The sequence below is a fragment of the Somniosus microcephalus genome, chromosome 15 (genome assembly GCF_052327205.1).
Source record: "Somniosus microcephalus isolate GS21.2 chromosome 15, FLI_Smic_1.0, whole genome shotgun sequence".
NCBI classification, from domain to species: Eukaryota; Metazoa; Chordata; class Chondrichthyes; order Squaliformes; family Somniosidae; genus Somniosus; species Somniosus microcephalus.
Genome location: NC_141001.1, coordinates 128930763 through 128947571, shown reverse-complemented (window position 1 = coordinate 128947571; position 16809 = coordinate 128930763). Strand labels below are relative to the sequence as shown.

At 46.7% G+C, this 16809-nt stretch overlaps 1 protein-coding gene across 1 annotated transcript; it reads right to left on the bottom strand.

The window, feature by feature from the left end:
- Positions 1 to 9140: 9140 nt before the first annotated feature.
- LOC147107232 (uncharacterized) lies at positions 9141 to 16290 on the bottom strand. The gene is made up of 3 exons (XM_086008449.1): positions 15694 to 16290; positions 14819 to 14976; positions 9141 to 14706 (listed from the first exon to the last, which is right to left on the bottom strand). Exons 2-3 carry the CDS (start codon positions 14900 to 14902, stop codon positions 13960 to 13962), a joined length of 831 nt encoding a protein of 276 aa, XP_085864575.1. The 5' UTR covers positions 14903 to 14976; positions 15694 to 16290; the 3' UTR covers positions 9141 to 13959.
- Between the last annotated feature and the right edge of the window lie 519 nt (positions 16291 to 16809).

Sequence of the window (16809 nt, the reverse complement as noted above, 5' to 3'; positions counted from 1 at the left end):
GGAGAAGAAGGGAGAGCGTGGGAGATGTCATTTTAGCCAGCCTAACCACACCCAGGGATGCCAAAGAGTGGCAGTGTCACAGCGTTCGACAATGAAGTCGAAGATTGGGTGACATATGCGGAACGCATTGAGGTGTACTGCAAGGCGAATGAAGTGCCAGATGCCAGGAAAGCACTGGTTTTGTTGAATTCCATGGGTGCAAAAATGTATGGCTTACTGCGAAACCTAATAACCCCAGAGAAGCCAGTGGATAAGGATTTTGAAAACATAGTGGAAATCATAGAGTCATAGAGTCATAGAGTAATACAGCACGGATAGAAGCCCTTCGGCCCATCGTGTCCGCGCCGGCCATCAAGCCCTGTCTAATCTAATCCCATATTCCAGCATTTGGTCCGTAGCCTTGTATGCTATGGCATTTCAAGTGCTCATCCAAATGCTTCTTAAATGTTGTGAGGGTTTCTGCCTCCACAACCCTTTCCGGCAGTGAGTTCCAGACTCCAACCACCCTCTGGGTGAAAAAGTTCTTTCTCAAATCCCCTCTAAACCTCCCGCCCTTTACCTTGAATCTATGCCCCCTGGTTATTGACCCCTCTACTAAGGGAAAAAGCTCCTTAGTATCCATCCTATCTATGCCCCTCATAATTTTGTACACCTCAATCATGTCCCCCCTCAGCCTCCTCTGCTCCAAGGAAAACAAACCCAATCTGCCCAGTCTCTCTTCATAGCTGAAGCGCTCCAGCCCTGGTAACATCCTGGTGAATCTCCTCTGCAACCTCTCCAAAGCGATCACATCCTTCCTGTAGTGTGGCAACCAGAACTGCACACAGTATTCCAGCTGTGGCCTAACCAGTGTTTTATACAGCTCCATCATAACCTCCTTGCTCTTATATTCTATGCCTCGGCTAATGAAGGCAAGTATCCCATATGCCTTTTTTTACCACCTTATCCACCTGTTCCGCCGCCTTCAGGGATCTGTGTACTTGCACACCCAGATCCCTCTGACCCTCCGTCTTGCCTAGGGTCTTACCATTCATTGTGTATTCCCTTGCCTTGTTAGTCCCCCCAAAGTGCATCACCTCGCACTTTTCCGGGTTAAATTCCATTTGCCACTGTTCCGCCCATCTGACCAACCCATCTATATCATCCTGCAGACTGAGACTACCCTCCTCGCTATTTACCACCCTACCAATTTTTGTATCATCCGCGAACTTACTGATCATACCTTTTACATTCATATCCAAGTCATTAATGTAGACCACAAACAGCAAGGGACCCAGCACCGATCCCTGTGGTACCCCACTGGCCACAGGCTTCCAGTCACAAAAACAACCTTCGACCATCACCCTCTGCCTTCTGCCACTAAGCCAGTTTTGTATCCAATGTGCCAAGGCACCCTGGATTCCATGGGCTCTTACCTTCTTGACCAGTCTCCTGTGCGGGACTTTATCGAAGGCCTTACTGAAATCCATGTATACCACATCCATTGCGTTACCCTCATCCACACACCTAGTCACCCCCTCAAAAAATTCAATCAAATTAGTCAGACATGATCTTCCCTTGACAAAGCCATGTTGACTATCCCTGATTAATCCTTGCCTCTCCAAGTGGAGACTAATTTTGTCCCTCAGAATTTTTTCCAATAATTTACCTACCACTGATGTTAGGCTCACTGGCCTGTAGTTCCCCGGTTTTTCCCTACTCCCCTTCTTGAATAATGGTACTACATTAGCGGTTCTCCAGTCCTCTGGCACATCCCCTGTGGCCAGAGAGTTTCTGAATATATGTGTTAGAGCCCCCGCAATCTCTTCCTTTGCCTCACCCAGCAGCCTGGGATACATTTCGTCCGGGCCTGGGGATTTATCCATTTTTAGGCCTGCTAAAACCGCCAATACCTCCTCCCTCTCGATGTTAATATGTTCGAGCATATCACAGTCCCCCCGCCCTATTTCTATGTCTACATCATCCTTCTCCATAGTGAAAACAGATGCAAAAAATTCATTTAGAACCCCTCCTACATCTTCCGGCTCCACACACAGATTGCCACTTTTGTCCCTAATGGGCCCTATTTTTTCCCTAGTTACCCTCTTACCCTTAATATACTTATAAAACATCTTAGGATTTTCCTTTATTTTGCTCGCCAGTGTTATTTCATGGCCCCTCCTTGATCTCCTAATTTCTTTTTTAAGTATCCCCCTGCACTTTTTGTACTCCCCTAGGGCTTCCTCCGTCTTTAGCCTTTTGTATCTGCCAAAAGCCCTCCTTTTTTTCCTAATCCATTCTCGTACATCCCCTGACATCCAAGGTTCCCTGTGGTTTTTGGAACCACCCTTGACCTTTACGGGAACATGTTGCCATTGTATGATCTTAATCTCCCTTCTGAAAGCCTCCCATTGCTGCGATGCGGATTTTCCTACAAGTAGCTGATCCCAGTCCATTTTGGCCAGATCCTGCCTTATCCTATTAAAATCGGCCTTCCCCCAATTTAGAACCTTTATTTCCGGCCCAACCCTGTCCTTTTCCATGACCACCTTAAATCTCACCATATTATGGTCACTGTCACCAAAGTGCTCACCTACTAGCACTTCTTCCACTTGGCCGGCCACATTCCCTAGAATTAGGTCCAGTACCGCCCCCTCTCTTGTAGGACTTTCTACATGCTGGCTCAAAAAGCTCTCCTGGATGCACTTTAAGAATTCTACACCCTCTGAGCCTTTCACACTCTGACTATCCCAGTTAATATTGGGGAAGTTGAAATCCCCCATTATTATTACCTTATTATTTGCACATTTCTCTGAGATTTGCCTACATATCTGTTCCTCTATCTCCCCCTGACCGTTTGGAGGCCTATAGTACACTCCCAGCAAAGTGCTTGCCCCCTTTTTGTTTTTAAGCTCCACCCATATGGCCTCATTAGAGGAACCTGCTAATATATCATCCCTCCTTACTGCAGTAATTGACTCCTTAATTAATATTGCGACACCCCCTCCTCTTATACCTCCCCCTCTGTCTCGCCTGAAGATTCTGTACCCCGGAATATTGAGCTGCCAGTCTTGCCCCTCCCTCAACCATGTCTCCGTGATAGCAACAATATCATACTCCCATGTGTTTATCAACACCTTCAGTTCATCCACCTTATTTGCAAGAGTCCTTGCATTAAAATAGATGCCATCTAGCCTTGCCCTTATATATTTGCCCTGTCTACCAAGCTGACTTGTTTTTTTCTCTATAATTGGCAGCACATCACCCCCTATTTCAGCTCCCCTCTGTATCCCATCCCCCTGCCAAGTTAGTTTAAACCCCCCCCAACAGTGCTAGCAAACCTCCCCGCAAGGATATTTGTCCCGCTCTGGTTCAGGTGCAACCCGTCCGACTTGTACGAGTCCCACCTTTCCCAGAAGCAGGCCCAGTGATCCAGGAAACTAAAACCCTCCCTCCTGCACCAACTCTTTAGCCACGCATTCATCTGTTCTATCCTCCTATTCTTATACTCACTAGCACGTGGCACTGGGAGTAATCCAGAGATTACAACCTTTGAGGTCCTGCTCTTTAATCTGCTACCTAGCTCCCTAAATTCTTGATGCAGGACCTCATCCCCCTTCCTACCTATGTCGTTGGTCCCAATGTGGACCACGACCTCTGCCTGCTCACCCTCCCCCTTAAGAATGCCCTGTAGCCGCTCAGTGACATCCATGACCCTGGCCCCAGGGAGGCAACAAACCATCCTGGAGTCACGTTTGCGGCCACAGAAACGCCTATCTGTTCCCCTTACGATAGAATCCCCTACCACTATTGCCCTCCCACTCTTTTTCCTCCCTTTCTGAGCAGCAGAAGCGTTCCTGGTGCCAGGAAGTTGGCTGCTGCTGCTTTCCCCTGGTGAGTCATCCCCCTCAACAGTATTCAACTTGGTATACCTGTTTGAAAGGGGGATGACCGCAGGGGTCCCCTGCACTTCCTGCCTGCCTCTGTTGCCCCGCCTGATGGTCACCCAATTCCTTTCTGCCTGTGCAGCCCTACCCTGCGGCATGAACAACTCGCTAAACGTGCTATCCACAACCCTCTCAGCATCGCGCATGCTCCAAAACTCATCCACCCGCAGCTCGAGCGCCGCAATGCGGTCTACAAGTAGCTGCAGCTGGATGCATTTCTTGCACACAGGATCAGCCCTAACAGTCATAAACCGAAGGGACTACAAGCAGCTATTCTCACATATACCCTTGAGAGCTACAGAGATTGTCTTGAAGACGTACATGGGGCAAAAAGTCTACCCCAAAGGAAAAATAAGGGTGAACGTGATATACAATGGCCAGGAAATACCAAAAATGGACCTATATGTATTGCCAGATGGAGGACCACCACTACTAGGATGTGAATGGATCCGGAAGATACAATTAGATTGGCATTCCATACAGGCACTGACAGTAGAGGCCAAAAAGGATGAAGACGTCACACCTGGACGACTGTCAAAAATGCTAACTGACGCACAAGAAGTGTTCCAGGAGGGACTCGGAACACTAAAAGGCATAACAGCGATGATTAAAATAGAGGAAAATGCAAGCCCAAAGTTTTTTAAGGCCAGACCGGTGCCTTATGCGATCCGCCCAGCCGTCGAAGCAGAGCTGGAAGGTTTGGAACGTTCAGGAGTACTGTCCAAAGTGGACTGGAGTGAGTTGGCTACACCCATCATTCCTGTAATGAAGAGGTCATTGAGTAATTCGCCTGGGGAACCAAAGAAGGTTCGCATCTGTGGGGACTTTAAGGTGACAATGAACCCAGTCCTTCACACGGTACAATATCCGCTTCAGCGGATTGAAGATATTTTCGCCTCGCTATCTGGAGGAAAATGCTTCACTAAGATTGATCTGGCCCAGGCGTACCTGCAACTGGAGGTAGAAGAAGCCTCGAAACAATACCTCACGATCAACACTCACAAAGGTCTCTACCAATAAAACCGGCTAGTGTTCGGGGTAGCATCAGCTCCGGCTATTTGGCAAAGGGCAATGGATCAAGCCCTGCAAGGGATTCCAGGGACCCATTGTTATTTGGACGACATCCTGGTCACGGGCAAAAATGACAGTGATCACCTCGCCAACCTGGAGCAGATGCTCACTAGATTGAAGGAATATGGGCTACGAGCTAATCGCCACGAATGCGAGTTTTTCCAGAAGCAGATCTCGTATTGTGACCACTTTATTGATGAAGAGGGGTTACATAAGTCCCCTGAGAAGATTGAGGCAGTAGTCAAGGCTCCAGCACCGGAAAATGTATCACAACTGAGGTCGTTCCTCGGGCTGGTGAACTACTACCATAAGTTCTTACCAAATTTGTCTACAGTATTAAACCCACTGAATACCCTGCTGTAGACGGGGGTACCATGGAAGTGGAATGACGAATGTAAACGAGATTTCCAGAAGTGCAAAGAATTGATCACATCAAAAGAGGTGTTGGCCCATTTCAACCCAGCACTACCAATTCGGTTGGCGTGTGATGCATCACCCTATGGTATTGGAGCGGTGCTGTCGCATTAATTCCCAGACGGGTTGGAGAGGCCAGTAGCCTTTGCATCTCGGTCACTAACCTCAGCCGAGCGCAACTACGCCCAGATTGACAGGGAGGCCCTCAGCCTAGTATGGGGAGTAAAAAAGTTCAACAACTATCTGCACGGGCAGAAGTTCACCTTGCTGACTGACCACCAACCACTTGTCTCCATCTTTAATCCAAAGAAGGGTGTTCCGGTGATGACTGCGCAACGGCTACAAAGATGGTCCCTTTTTCTAGGGGCGAACCAATATGAAATAGAATATAAGGGCACGAAACAGCATGGAAACGCCGATGGGCTATCACGCCTGCCACTGCCTACTGCTGAGGAAGCACCAGCAGTGGACCCTGTCGAAATATTTTATTCGTCGATAATTGAACGCTTGCCAGTAACTAACGCGGATATAGAGAAGGAGCCCCGAAATGATCCGACACTGTCTCGGGTATATGATTTGACAGTCAAGGGATGGTCAACATATGGCGACTCACTTTTGCCAGCATTCTGATCCAGAAGAGAACAGCTGTCAGTATGCCAGGGGACAGTGATGTGTGGATCCCGAGTGGTAATTCCACCCAAGTTAAGGGAGAGAGTGCTCAATGAGCTTCACGAAGGCCATCTGGGAGGGGTGAAAATGAAAAGCCTTGCTAGGGCTTATGTGTGGTGGCCGGGAATCGATCAACAAATCGAGGACCTAACAAAGAGCTGCTCAGGATGCCAGAAGGTCCAAAATGCACCACCACATGCCCCTCTACACCCATGGGAGTGGCCCTCCTCTCCACGGCAACGGGTGCATATTGATTTTGCTGGTCCATTCATGGACTCAATGTTCTTAATAGCAGTGGATGCGCACTCAAAATGGCCTGAGGTGATCAAAATGTCCTCCACCACTACGGAGAAAACGATTGCAGTCCTACGGACCATATTTGCCAGGAACGGCTTGCCAGAGCAGATTTGCTCTGATAACGGACCACAGTTTGTGTCCAAAGAGTTTCGGAAATTTATGAGAAGGAATGGGGTAAGGCATTACACATCCGCCCCGTATCATCCAGCCACAAATGGATTGGCTGAGAGGTTTGTACAAACCTTTAAAAAGGCAGTAAGGGCCATGTGCGAAGACGACATTCCACTGCAGCATAAGGTGGACAATTTCCTGTTGGCCTACAGAAATGCGACACATGCAGTTACCAACCAGATCCCGGCCATGATGTTCTTTAACCGAAGGTTGAGATCTCGTCTGGATTTGCTCAGACCAAATGTGCGAAGAAATGTTGAGAATAAGCAATTCCAGCACATCAATGAGAAGCCGACAAGAAGCTTCAATGTAGGACAACCAGTCTTGGCCCGCGACTACCGAACAGTGAAATGGCAACCTGGAATGATATGCACACGGCAGGGGCCACTAATGTACACAGTGGATGTCAGAGAGAACATTGTAAGACGCCATGTCAACCAGATCCTAGCGTCACAGGAACGAGTCAACCCCATGTCTAGCGTACCTGGTGATGAACCTGACATACCAGTAGCATCTACCCCAGAAACATTAGTATCGGAAACTGATGAACTAACCGACGACAGGGGGCCAGAATCGCCTCCGCACCAAGAACAAGACACTCAGGAAAGGCGTTATCCAGAAAGGATCAGGAAGCCGCCCCAAAGACTGAATCTATAAATGGACTATTTCAGTTACTGTGCATGTTAAAAGTGTTAACTGTTATTTGAATGTTATGGTACTGTTAATCTAAAAGGGGAGGAATTGTAGTGTATGTACCTTTAAGAGAGAACTACTTTTACAGCTCCTGTATACTGTAGTACCAGCAGTGACCACACCTGTATATAAGCCCTGAGCAGGCATCTATACTGTTAGTTTTTAGACTACCCTCATCCAGTAAACACCTGCAGTCTCCGCCTATTTATTGAAGAACACCATACCTTAAGATTCACAGATTTAATATGTATGTATATATTCCTTTAAGTATGTGTATGTATGTATGTATGACTTTCTGAAAATGTTAGTTTGGAAAATCACCTCGGGCTGTGATATTCATCAGGCGGGTACGACGTGCTCCGAAGCCAATACCGCACGTTTCCTGCCATAGCCCGAGGTGATTTTCTAGCCACTCACTTTATTAAAATTACTTTAACAACTCTTTCCATTTTTTCCTTACAAGGACTTCTGTTTAAAGAGGAAGCCTGTGAGCGAGAAATATGCCCTCTAGAAATGGTGCCCTGATCCTCTGTGCGATTTTGCTTCAGAGAATTGGAAACGCCAGGGAACAACATAGAAGAGTGAGGAGCCATCACCGTCTCCTGATCAGGAGGAACGACTACCCACCCTAGAGAGTGTACAGGGAGAGGGGATCATTTGAGATGCTGTCGGAGGAGTTGTGTGTGAGGAGACTGCGCTTCAGTAAAGAGGCAATCGGCCGACTATGTGACATGTTGAAGGAGGACCTTCAAACACGCTCGAAGACCCGCACTGCCTTGTCAGTGAACATGAAGGTAACCACAGCATTGAACTTCTTTGCAAGTGGGTCATTTCAAGCAAGCACCGGTGACATGACCAACATCTCCAAGAACGCTGCGAGGGCCTGCATTCACCAGGTCACAGATGCCATTTTCCGTAGGGCTTCAGAGTTCATAGACTTTGACTTGTCCACTCGCCATCAAAAGGGGATGGCCCTTGCATTTTATCGCATTGCTGGATTCCCCAAAGTGATTGGGGCTGTCGATGGAACCCATATTGCATTGAAGGCACCAGTGGATGCACCCGTGACATACATCAACAGGGAGGGGTATCATTCATTGAATGTAATGATAGTCTGTGATGCGCACCTCAGGATCCTAAACGTGAATGTAGCTCACTGGGGAAGTAATCATGACCCGTTTGTCCTCCGTAACTCGAACTTATATGGCGCCCTCAGCACATTGCTTCCAGGGTCTGCATGGATATTGAGCAACAAGGGCTACCCGCTAAGGCCATGGCTGATGACTCCCTACCGCAAGACCAATAATGAGGCTCAGGAGAGATACAACCAGGCACATGTGTCCACACGTCCAGTGGTGGAGAGGACAATCGGAGTTCTGAAATCATGCTTCCGGTGCCTGGACAGGTCAGGGGGGACCTTGAAGTATTCTCACCAGAAAGTGGCAAGGATTCTGATGCCCTGTTGTGCTTTGCATAACTTTGCCCTGCAGGAAGGACTGACCCTTAACCCTGCAGAGGAGCTCCCTGCTGAAATGGAGGACATGGACGATGCCGATGTGCCTGTGGCCAGGCCTGATGGGGAGGAGCCAAGTGCTGCCGAAAGTAAGGCTGCTCGGAAACAGCTAGTACACAACACCTTCACGAGGTAGTGTCGCCTTGCACCACCCCCTCCCCCAGCAAGGCAAAGGAGCAGACACAATTTAAAGTGAAACAGTGAACTTTTATTGCAGCATCAAAGACTTTTGAGATTCAGTTTTGATGTAGATAGTTTATAACTTTTAAATGTTAACTAGATATTTTCTACTTTTCAAACATTCGCAAACATAAATATTTTAGAAAAAAAATTGTAAACAGTTTAAAGTGACTTTTTTTGGTTTCTTAGTGCAATAAAGACATTCAAGATGGAAACTAACTATTTTCTAAATTTCAAACAGTTGTAAAAATATTTTTGCAAAAATAAAAGTTGAAATTTTTTTCAAAGTGACGAGGCTGTATTTTTAAACGAAGAAGGTTACATATACTTTCAGTCACAAATATACATTTCAATGAAAAAAGCAAAGACAACATTTAACATGTAAATAAAATGAAAAATTAAACAATTGAACGATTTGCCCCCTCGCATCTGTGCCTGAGGGTCAAAGAAGGTGCATTGTGCAAAAGGTGACACCCTATGCTGAGGACGTCGTGTATAGCACTTTTGATCGGTTGGTCAGACTGCAGGCAAAGGTTGGACAAGCAGAAAGGGAATGGGTGACCAACAGACAGAGTACTAGGCACAGGCAGGTAGTGCAGGGGTACCCTGTGGACATCCCCCTCTCAAACAGATACACCACTTTGAGTACTGTTGGGGGGGGGGTGGCTTATCAGAGGAAGGCAGCAGCAGCCAACTTCCTGGCACCAGGGGTGGTTCTGCTGCACAGGACGGGAGGAAAAAGAGGGGTAAAGCTATAGTAATAGGGGATTCTATTGTAAGGGGAATAGATAGGTGTTTCTGCGGCCGCAAACGAGACTCCAGGATGGTGTGTTGCCTCCCTGGTGCAAGGGTCAAGGATGTCTCAGAGCGGCTACCAAACATTTTGGAAGGGGAGGGTGAACAGCCAGTTGTCGTGGTGCATATACGTACCAACAATATAGGTAAAAAACGGGATGAGGTCCTAAAAGTTGAATATAGCGAGTTAGGAGGTAAATTAAAAAATAGGACCTCAAAGGTAGTAATCTCAGGATTGCTACCAGTGCCACGTGCTAGTCAGAGTAGAAATAGAAGGATATTTCAGATGAATACGTGGCTAGAGGAATGGTGTGAGGGGGAGGGATTCAAATTCCTGGGACATTGGAACCGGTTCTGGGGGAGGTGGGACCAGTTCAAACCGGACGGTTTGCTCCTGGGCAGGGCCGGGACCGATGTCCTAGGGGGAGTGTTTGCTAGTGCTGTGGGGGAGGGTTTAAACTAAAATGGCAGGGGGTTGGGAACCTGAGCAGAGGGACAGAGGAAAGGGAAACAAGGATAAAAGAAAAAGATAGGAAGGAGAAAAACAAAAGTGGCAGTCAGAGAAATCAACAGTTTAAATCAAACATGGCCACAGTAAATAATAATTCTAATAGGTGGAAGAGCATTAAAAAAACCAAGCCTGAAGGCTTTGTGTCTTAATGCGAGGAGCATTCGTAATAAGGTGGATGAATTCGCTGCGCAAATAGAGGTAAACGATTATGATTTGATTGGGATTACGGAAACATGGCTCCAGGGTGGCCAAGGCTGGGAACTCAACATCCAGGGGTATTCAATATTCAGGAAAGATAGGCAAAAAGGAAAGGAAGGTGGGGTAGCATTGCTGGTTAAAGAAGGGATTAACACAATTGTAAGGAAGGATTAGCTCTGATGATGTGGAATCTGTATGGGTAGAACTGAGAAATACCAAGGGGCAGAAAACATTAGTGGGAGTGGTATATAGACCTCCAAACAGTAATGTGGAGGTTGGGGATGGCATTAAAAGGGAAATTAGAGAAGTGTGCAATAAGGGCACAGCAGTCATCATGGGTGACTTTAATCTACATGTAAATTGGGCCAACCAAATTAGTAACAATATTGTGGAGGAGGAATTCCTGGAGTGTTTACGGGATGGTTTCCTGGACCAATATGTCAAGGAACCAACCAGAGTTCAGGCCATCTTAGACTGGGTATTATGTAATGAGAAAGGATTAATTAGCAATCTTGTTGTACGAGGCCCCTTGGGTCGGAGCGATCATAACATGATGGAATTCTTCATTAAGATGCAGAATGAAGTTGTTGACTCAGAGACTAGGGTCCTGAATTTAAATAAAGGAAACTACGATGGTCTGAGGTGCGCGTTGGGTAGGATTGATTGGGGAATGTCACTCAAAGGGTTGACGGTGGCTAGCCAATGGCAAACATTCAGGCCTAGAAATTAGGTATGGCCCCACCAGCTCAGTTGCGCCCAAAAGTATGCGCAGCACCCGGAACCCGTTGCGCCCGCCAGAAATTCACTTTTAGCGCCCCAAGTCGGAACCGGGCGCTGTTCCAGAGTGTGCCCGCCTCCGCTTGGGGCGCTGAAAGTGAATTTCAGCGCTCCAGCTGCCGCTGCGCCACCCGATGCGGTGCGGCAGGCTGCGGTACTGCAGGCCTCCTTCTCTTAAGGAGGAGCTGCCTGCAGCCGTGAGATCGCCGCTGGATTCTGCCGGCAAATGAGCCCGGCACCACGGAGAAGTGCCGGGCTCGCGGGAATCAGCCACCAATGCCGCGGGGGGGGGTGGTGTAGGAGGCCGGGGAGGGAGGTGCGGGAAGGCGGCTGCCGAAAAAGCGGCCGGCCGCACCTCCACCTTTATGCGCCCCACTAACGCTGTATGAAGGCCGTGTTTCATGAACGTTGTTTGCGGCCGCTGCGGAAGAGGCGGCCGCAACTGAATATGGGCGTCGGGCCGGCATCGGGGCGGAACCGGGGCGCTGCGCACACCGATGACGTCATCGGTGCCGGCGCAGCGCTACCGGCTACCGCCGCCATTAATGCTGCACTCAATTTCCACGCTACCAACCCCGCCGGCGCAGAAGACCTCTTTAGGCGCTAAGTGGGCGCAAGGCCCACTGAATTTCTAGGCCTCAAAGTCCGCATGGATGAACTACAGAATTTGTTCATCCCAGTTTGGCATAAAAATAAAACAAAAAAGGTTGACTCAACCGTGGCTAACAAGGGAAATTAGGGATAACATAAAATCCAAGGAGAGGACATATAAATTGGCCAGAAAAAGTAGTAAACCTGAGGATTGGGAGCAGTTTAGGATTCAACAAAAGGAGGACAAAGGGATTAATTAAGAAGGGGAAAATAGAATATGAGAGTAAGCTTGCGCGGAACATAAAAACTGACTGTAAAAGCTGTTATAGATATGTGAAGAGAAAAAGATTGGTGAAGCCAAGCGTAGGTCCCTTGCAGTCAGAATCAGGGGAATTTATAATGGGGAACAAAGAAATGGCTGAAACAATTAAATATATATTTTGGTTCTGTCTTCGCAAAGGAGGACACAAATAACCTCCCAGAGATGTCGGGGAACACAGGGTCTGATGAAAGGGAGGAACCGAAAGAAATCAGTATTTGTAGGGAAATGGTGTTAAGGAAATTGATGGGATTGAAGGCCGAAAAATCCCCAGGGCCTGATAATCTACATCCTAGGGTACTTACGGAAGTGGCCCTAGAAATAGTAGATGCATTGCTGATCATCTTCCAACATTCGATGGAATCTGGAACAGTACCCATGGATTGGAGGGTAGCTAATGTTACCCCACTATTCAAAAAAGGTGGTAGAGAGAAAATGGGGAATTACAGACCGGTAAGCCTGACATCGGTAGTGGGGAAAATGCTGGAGTCCATTATAAAAGATGTAATAGCAGAGCACTTGGAAAATAGTGACAGGATCGGAAAAAGTCAACATGGATTTACAAAAGGTAAATCATGCTTGACTAATCTACTGGAATTTTTTGAGGATGTAACTGAGAAAATACATAAGGGAGAACCAGTGGATGTGGTGTATTTGGACTTTCATAAGGCTTTCGATAAGGTCCTGCATAAGAGATTAGCGTGTAAAGTTAAGGCACATGGGATTGGGGGCAAGGTATTGACTTGGATAGAGAACTGGTTAGCGGACAGAAAGCAGAGAGTAGGAATTAACGGGTCTTTTTCCGAGTGGCAGGCAGTGACTAGTGGGGTACCGCAGGGATCGGTCCTTGCACCCCAGCTATTCACAATATACATTAATGATCTAGATAAGGGAACTAGATGTAATATCTCCAAGTTTGCAGACGACACAAAGCTGGGTGGGCGTGTGTGCTGCGAGGAGGATACCGAGAAACTCCAGAATGATTTGGACAGGTTGGGTGATTGGGCAGAAGCATGGCAGATGCAATATAACGTGGATAAATGCGAGGTTATCCACTTTGGTGTCAAAAACAGAAAGGCAGACTATTATCTGAATGGCAATAGATTGGGAGAAGGGGAAGTGCAACGAAGCCTGGGTGTCCTTGTGCACCAGTCGCTGAAGGTAAGCATGCAGGTGCAGCAGGCGGTGAAGAAGGCAAATGGTATGTTGGCCTTCATAGCGAAAGGGTTTGAGTACAGGAGCAAGGATGTCCTGCTGCAGTTGTACAGGGCCTTGGTGAGACCACATCTTGAGTACTGTGTGCAGTTTTGGTCGCCTTATCTGAGGAAGGATGTTCTTGCCATGGAAGGAGTTCAGCGAAGATTCACAAGGCTGATCCCTGGGATGGCAGGAATGACGTATGAGGAGAGATTTGGTCGATTGGGTTTATACTCGCTGGATTTTAGAAGAATGAGAGGGGATCTCATCGAAACTTATAAAATTCTAACAGGACTAGACAGACTAGATGCTGGAAGGATGTTCCCGATGGTCGGGGAGTCCAGAACCAGGGGTCACAGTCTAAGGATAAGGGGTAGGCCATTTAGGACAGAAATGATGAGGAATTTCTTCACCCAGAGACTGGTGAACCTGTGGGATTCTGTACTACAGAAGGCAGTAGAGGGCAATTCATTAAATATATTCCAGAAGGAGTTGGATATATTTCTCAAGGCTAAAGGGATCAAGGGGTATGGGGAGAAGGCAGGGACCGGGTACTGAATTTGGATGATCAGCCATGATCGCATTGAGTGGTGGAGCAGGCTCGAGGGGCCGAGTGGCCTATTCCTGCTCCTATCTTCTATGTTTCTATGTAACGTCTCCTGCACTTTCCCCCTCCCCGTGACCGGAGCCCTCTGCCGCCACTTGAAAGGCCCCTGTGGGCCATCTCTTGCCCTTCAGCAATTGCCTCCTGACAGGGTTGCTGCTGCTGCAAGGCAATGTTTGCTTGCATCTCGACTGGCAGACCAGCTAGCTCCTGGGCCCGCACCGTTTCTGCACTGGGAGCAGGTAAGGGCGCTTCTGCGGGAGTCAAAGTAATGGCAGCAGAATGTGGTTCAAGCAACTGCAAGAGTCGAACGAGAGTCTCATTAAGCGACACCAACTGCAATGCTACCTGATTAAGTGAATTGCCAAGATTATCGATTCCCTGCTTGATGGAGGCAATAGAGTCAACGTTCTTCTCAGTAAGAGAACACATCAATTGGCTCAACCCTTCAATCTGTTGCACCTGAGCTTGTAAGTGCTGTTCTGGTAAATGTCTTTCTGCTCCTCCCACCTGCGCTGCAGCATCAAGCTGGTGTCTGTCTGTGGAACAACAGTCATCTGTGCCTTGCACAAACCCAGAGGGGCCAGGAGATGGTGAGGTACTGTGCAGCAACGCAGGGTCCATACCCTCCTGTTCCACTAGCTGACATTGCACAAGTTGCTCCTGCTCCTCCACCACCTCACTCACTGCTCCCACTGCATCAGCAACCCATTCCCCAATGCCCTCTGCGTCCGCAGACTCGACGCACTGTTCATCCTGTGTGAGATGTATGCTGTCCAACTGTGGAAAGGAAACAGTAAACATTTGCAAAGGTAAAGCATGATCTGCCACATCACAGATATTCAACACACACCTAACATTTTTAAACATATAGCTGGCCAGCGCAACTCACGTTCAGGTGCAACAATCTCTGATTGTAAATCAGCCGAGGGGCGATCGCTAGTAAATCCAAACAGCTGCTGGACCCTTTCCTCATGTTCGGTTAAATCCCTTAGCGTGACAACACCACCGCCTGTCAGTGCACGTTCCCTGGCGTTGAGCACTTTTACTCTAAAATGAAAACAGAAAATATGAAACACCCACCTGCATTTGAGACAGGGACACAACATGCTTTGGAGACAGGATTTTTTTTTCACTAATTGAAATTTTACAGCTCATAACAAGTAGAATCAAGATAAGACCCTGAGCTGGCCCCAAAGCCATAAAATTTTATTGCCACCTCAGGTGACTGGACCAAGAAGTCACTTGACTATACTACATGCATTGAATAGCTTTTTAAAACTAGTTCAGTTAAATTTAAAGAAATGTTACAGTTGACTTTTCTAATAACTGTACAAAGCTTGACAGATCGCAATAAATCACTAAATTTCTTGTGGCATTGTTCCACTGTCCGTGGAATGGTGGAGTTCGCGCTGACAGCCTGGGCAACTTCTGACCAAGCTATCATCTGTCCTTTTCGCGGCGCCCTGGACTTCCCATTCCCAATGATCCGCAGGCGCTTCGCCTCAACCTTGTTGAGGAGATTGCCGAGGTCATCGTCAGTGAAATTCTGAGTTCTCTTAATGATGTGAATTATGCTCATTCCAGCCATTTCACTTTGCTAATTAAATAAAATGATTGAAAAAAATGCTTTCAGGGCTTTTAAAACTATTTAAATTGCTTCAAATCTCTTTAAAACTATTTAAGATTCTTCCAATTCATGTAAAAGTATTTAAAAGTTTCTAAAAGTTAGCAAAAGATTCAAAAAAATACAAAGAACCTACTTACCATGGTGTTCTGCATGTTCCAAGGGTTTGGAGCTTCTGAAAAAAATTGGGGGCGTGTCCTATGCTAATGTGACTTCAGAGGGCGGGTCTCCCTTACACTCCACGCCGGACGCTCCGCGCAGGCTGCACTCCTGGGCGGTGTGACGTCAGACGCTGCCCGGGAGACCTCCTCAATAAAACGGAATTCCACGCGTGCCCAGAGCACAACGACCGGCGCGCTGGGTAATTGCAGATCAGAGGCTTGCACCCGCGGGAAACCCCCGACCCGAATTTCTGGGCCATTATATGGAAACTATAAACTCACAGACGGAATACATGGAAGCTATAAACTCACAAACAGAATACATGTAAACTCTAGACTCACTAACAGAATACATGTAAACTATAAACTCACAAACAGAATACATGTAAACTCTAGACTCACTAACAGAATACATGTAAACTCTAGACTCACTAACAGAATACATGTAAACTATAAACTCACTGACAGAATACATGTAAACTGTAAACTCACAAACAGAATACATGTAAACTCTAGACTCACTAACAGAATACATGTAAACTCTAGACTCACTAACAGAATACATGTAAACTATAAACTCACAAACAGAATACATGTAAACTCTAGACTCACTAACAGAATACATGTAAACTCTAGACTCACTAACAGAATACATGTAAACTATAAACTCACAAACAGAATACATGTAAACTCTAGACTCACTAACAGAATACATGTAAACTATAAACTCACAAACAGAATACATGTAAACTCTAGACTCACTAACAGAATACATGTAAACTATAAACTCACAAACAGAATACATGGAAACTATAAACTCACTGACAGAATACATGTAAACTATAAACTCACTGACAGAATACATGTAAACTATAAACTCACTGACAGAATACATATAAACTATAAACTCACTGACAGAATACATGTAAACTATAAACTCACTGACAGAATACATGTAAACTATAAACTCACTGACAGAATACATGGAAACTATAAACTCACTGACAGAATACATGTAAACTATAAACTCACTGACAGAATACATATAAACTATAAACTCACTGACAGAATACATATAAACTATAAACTCACAGA

Coding starts and splice junctions, on each gene's coding strand:
- LOC147107232 (XM_086008449.1), bottom strand. CDS start 14,902: ATGAGGAAAGGGTCCAGCAGCTGTTTGGATTTACTAGCGATCGCCCCT. Junction 14,707..14,818: donor AGAGATTGTTGCACCTGAAC/GTGAGTTGCGCT, acceptor TCCTTTCCACAG/TTGGACAGCATACATCTCAC.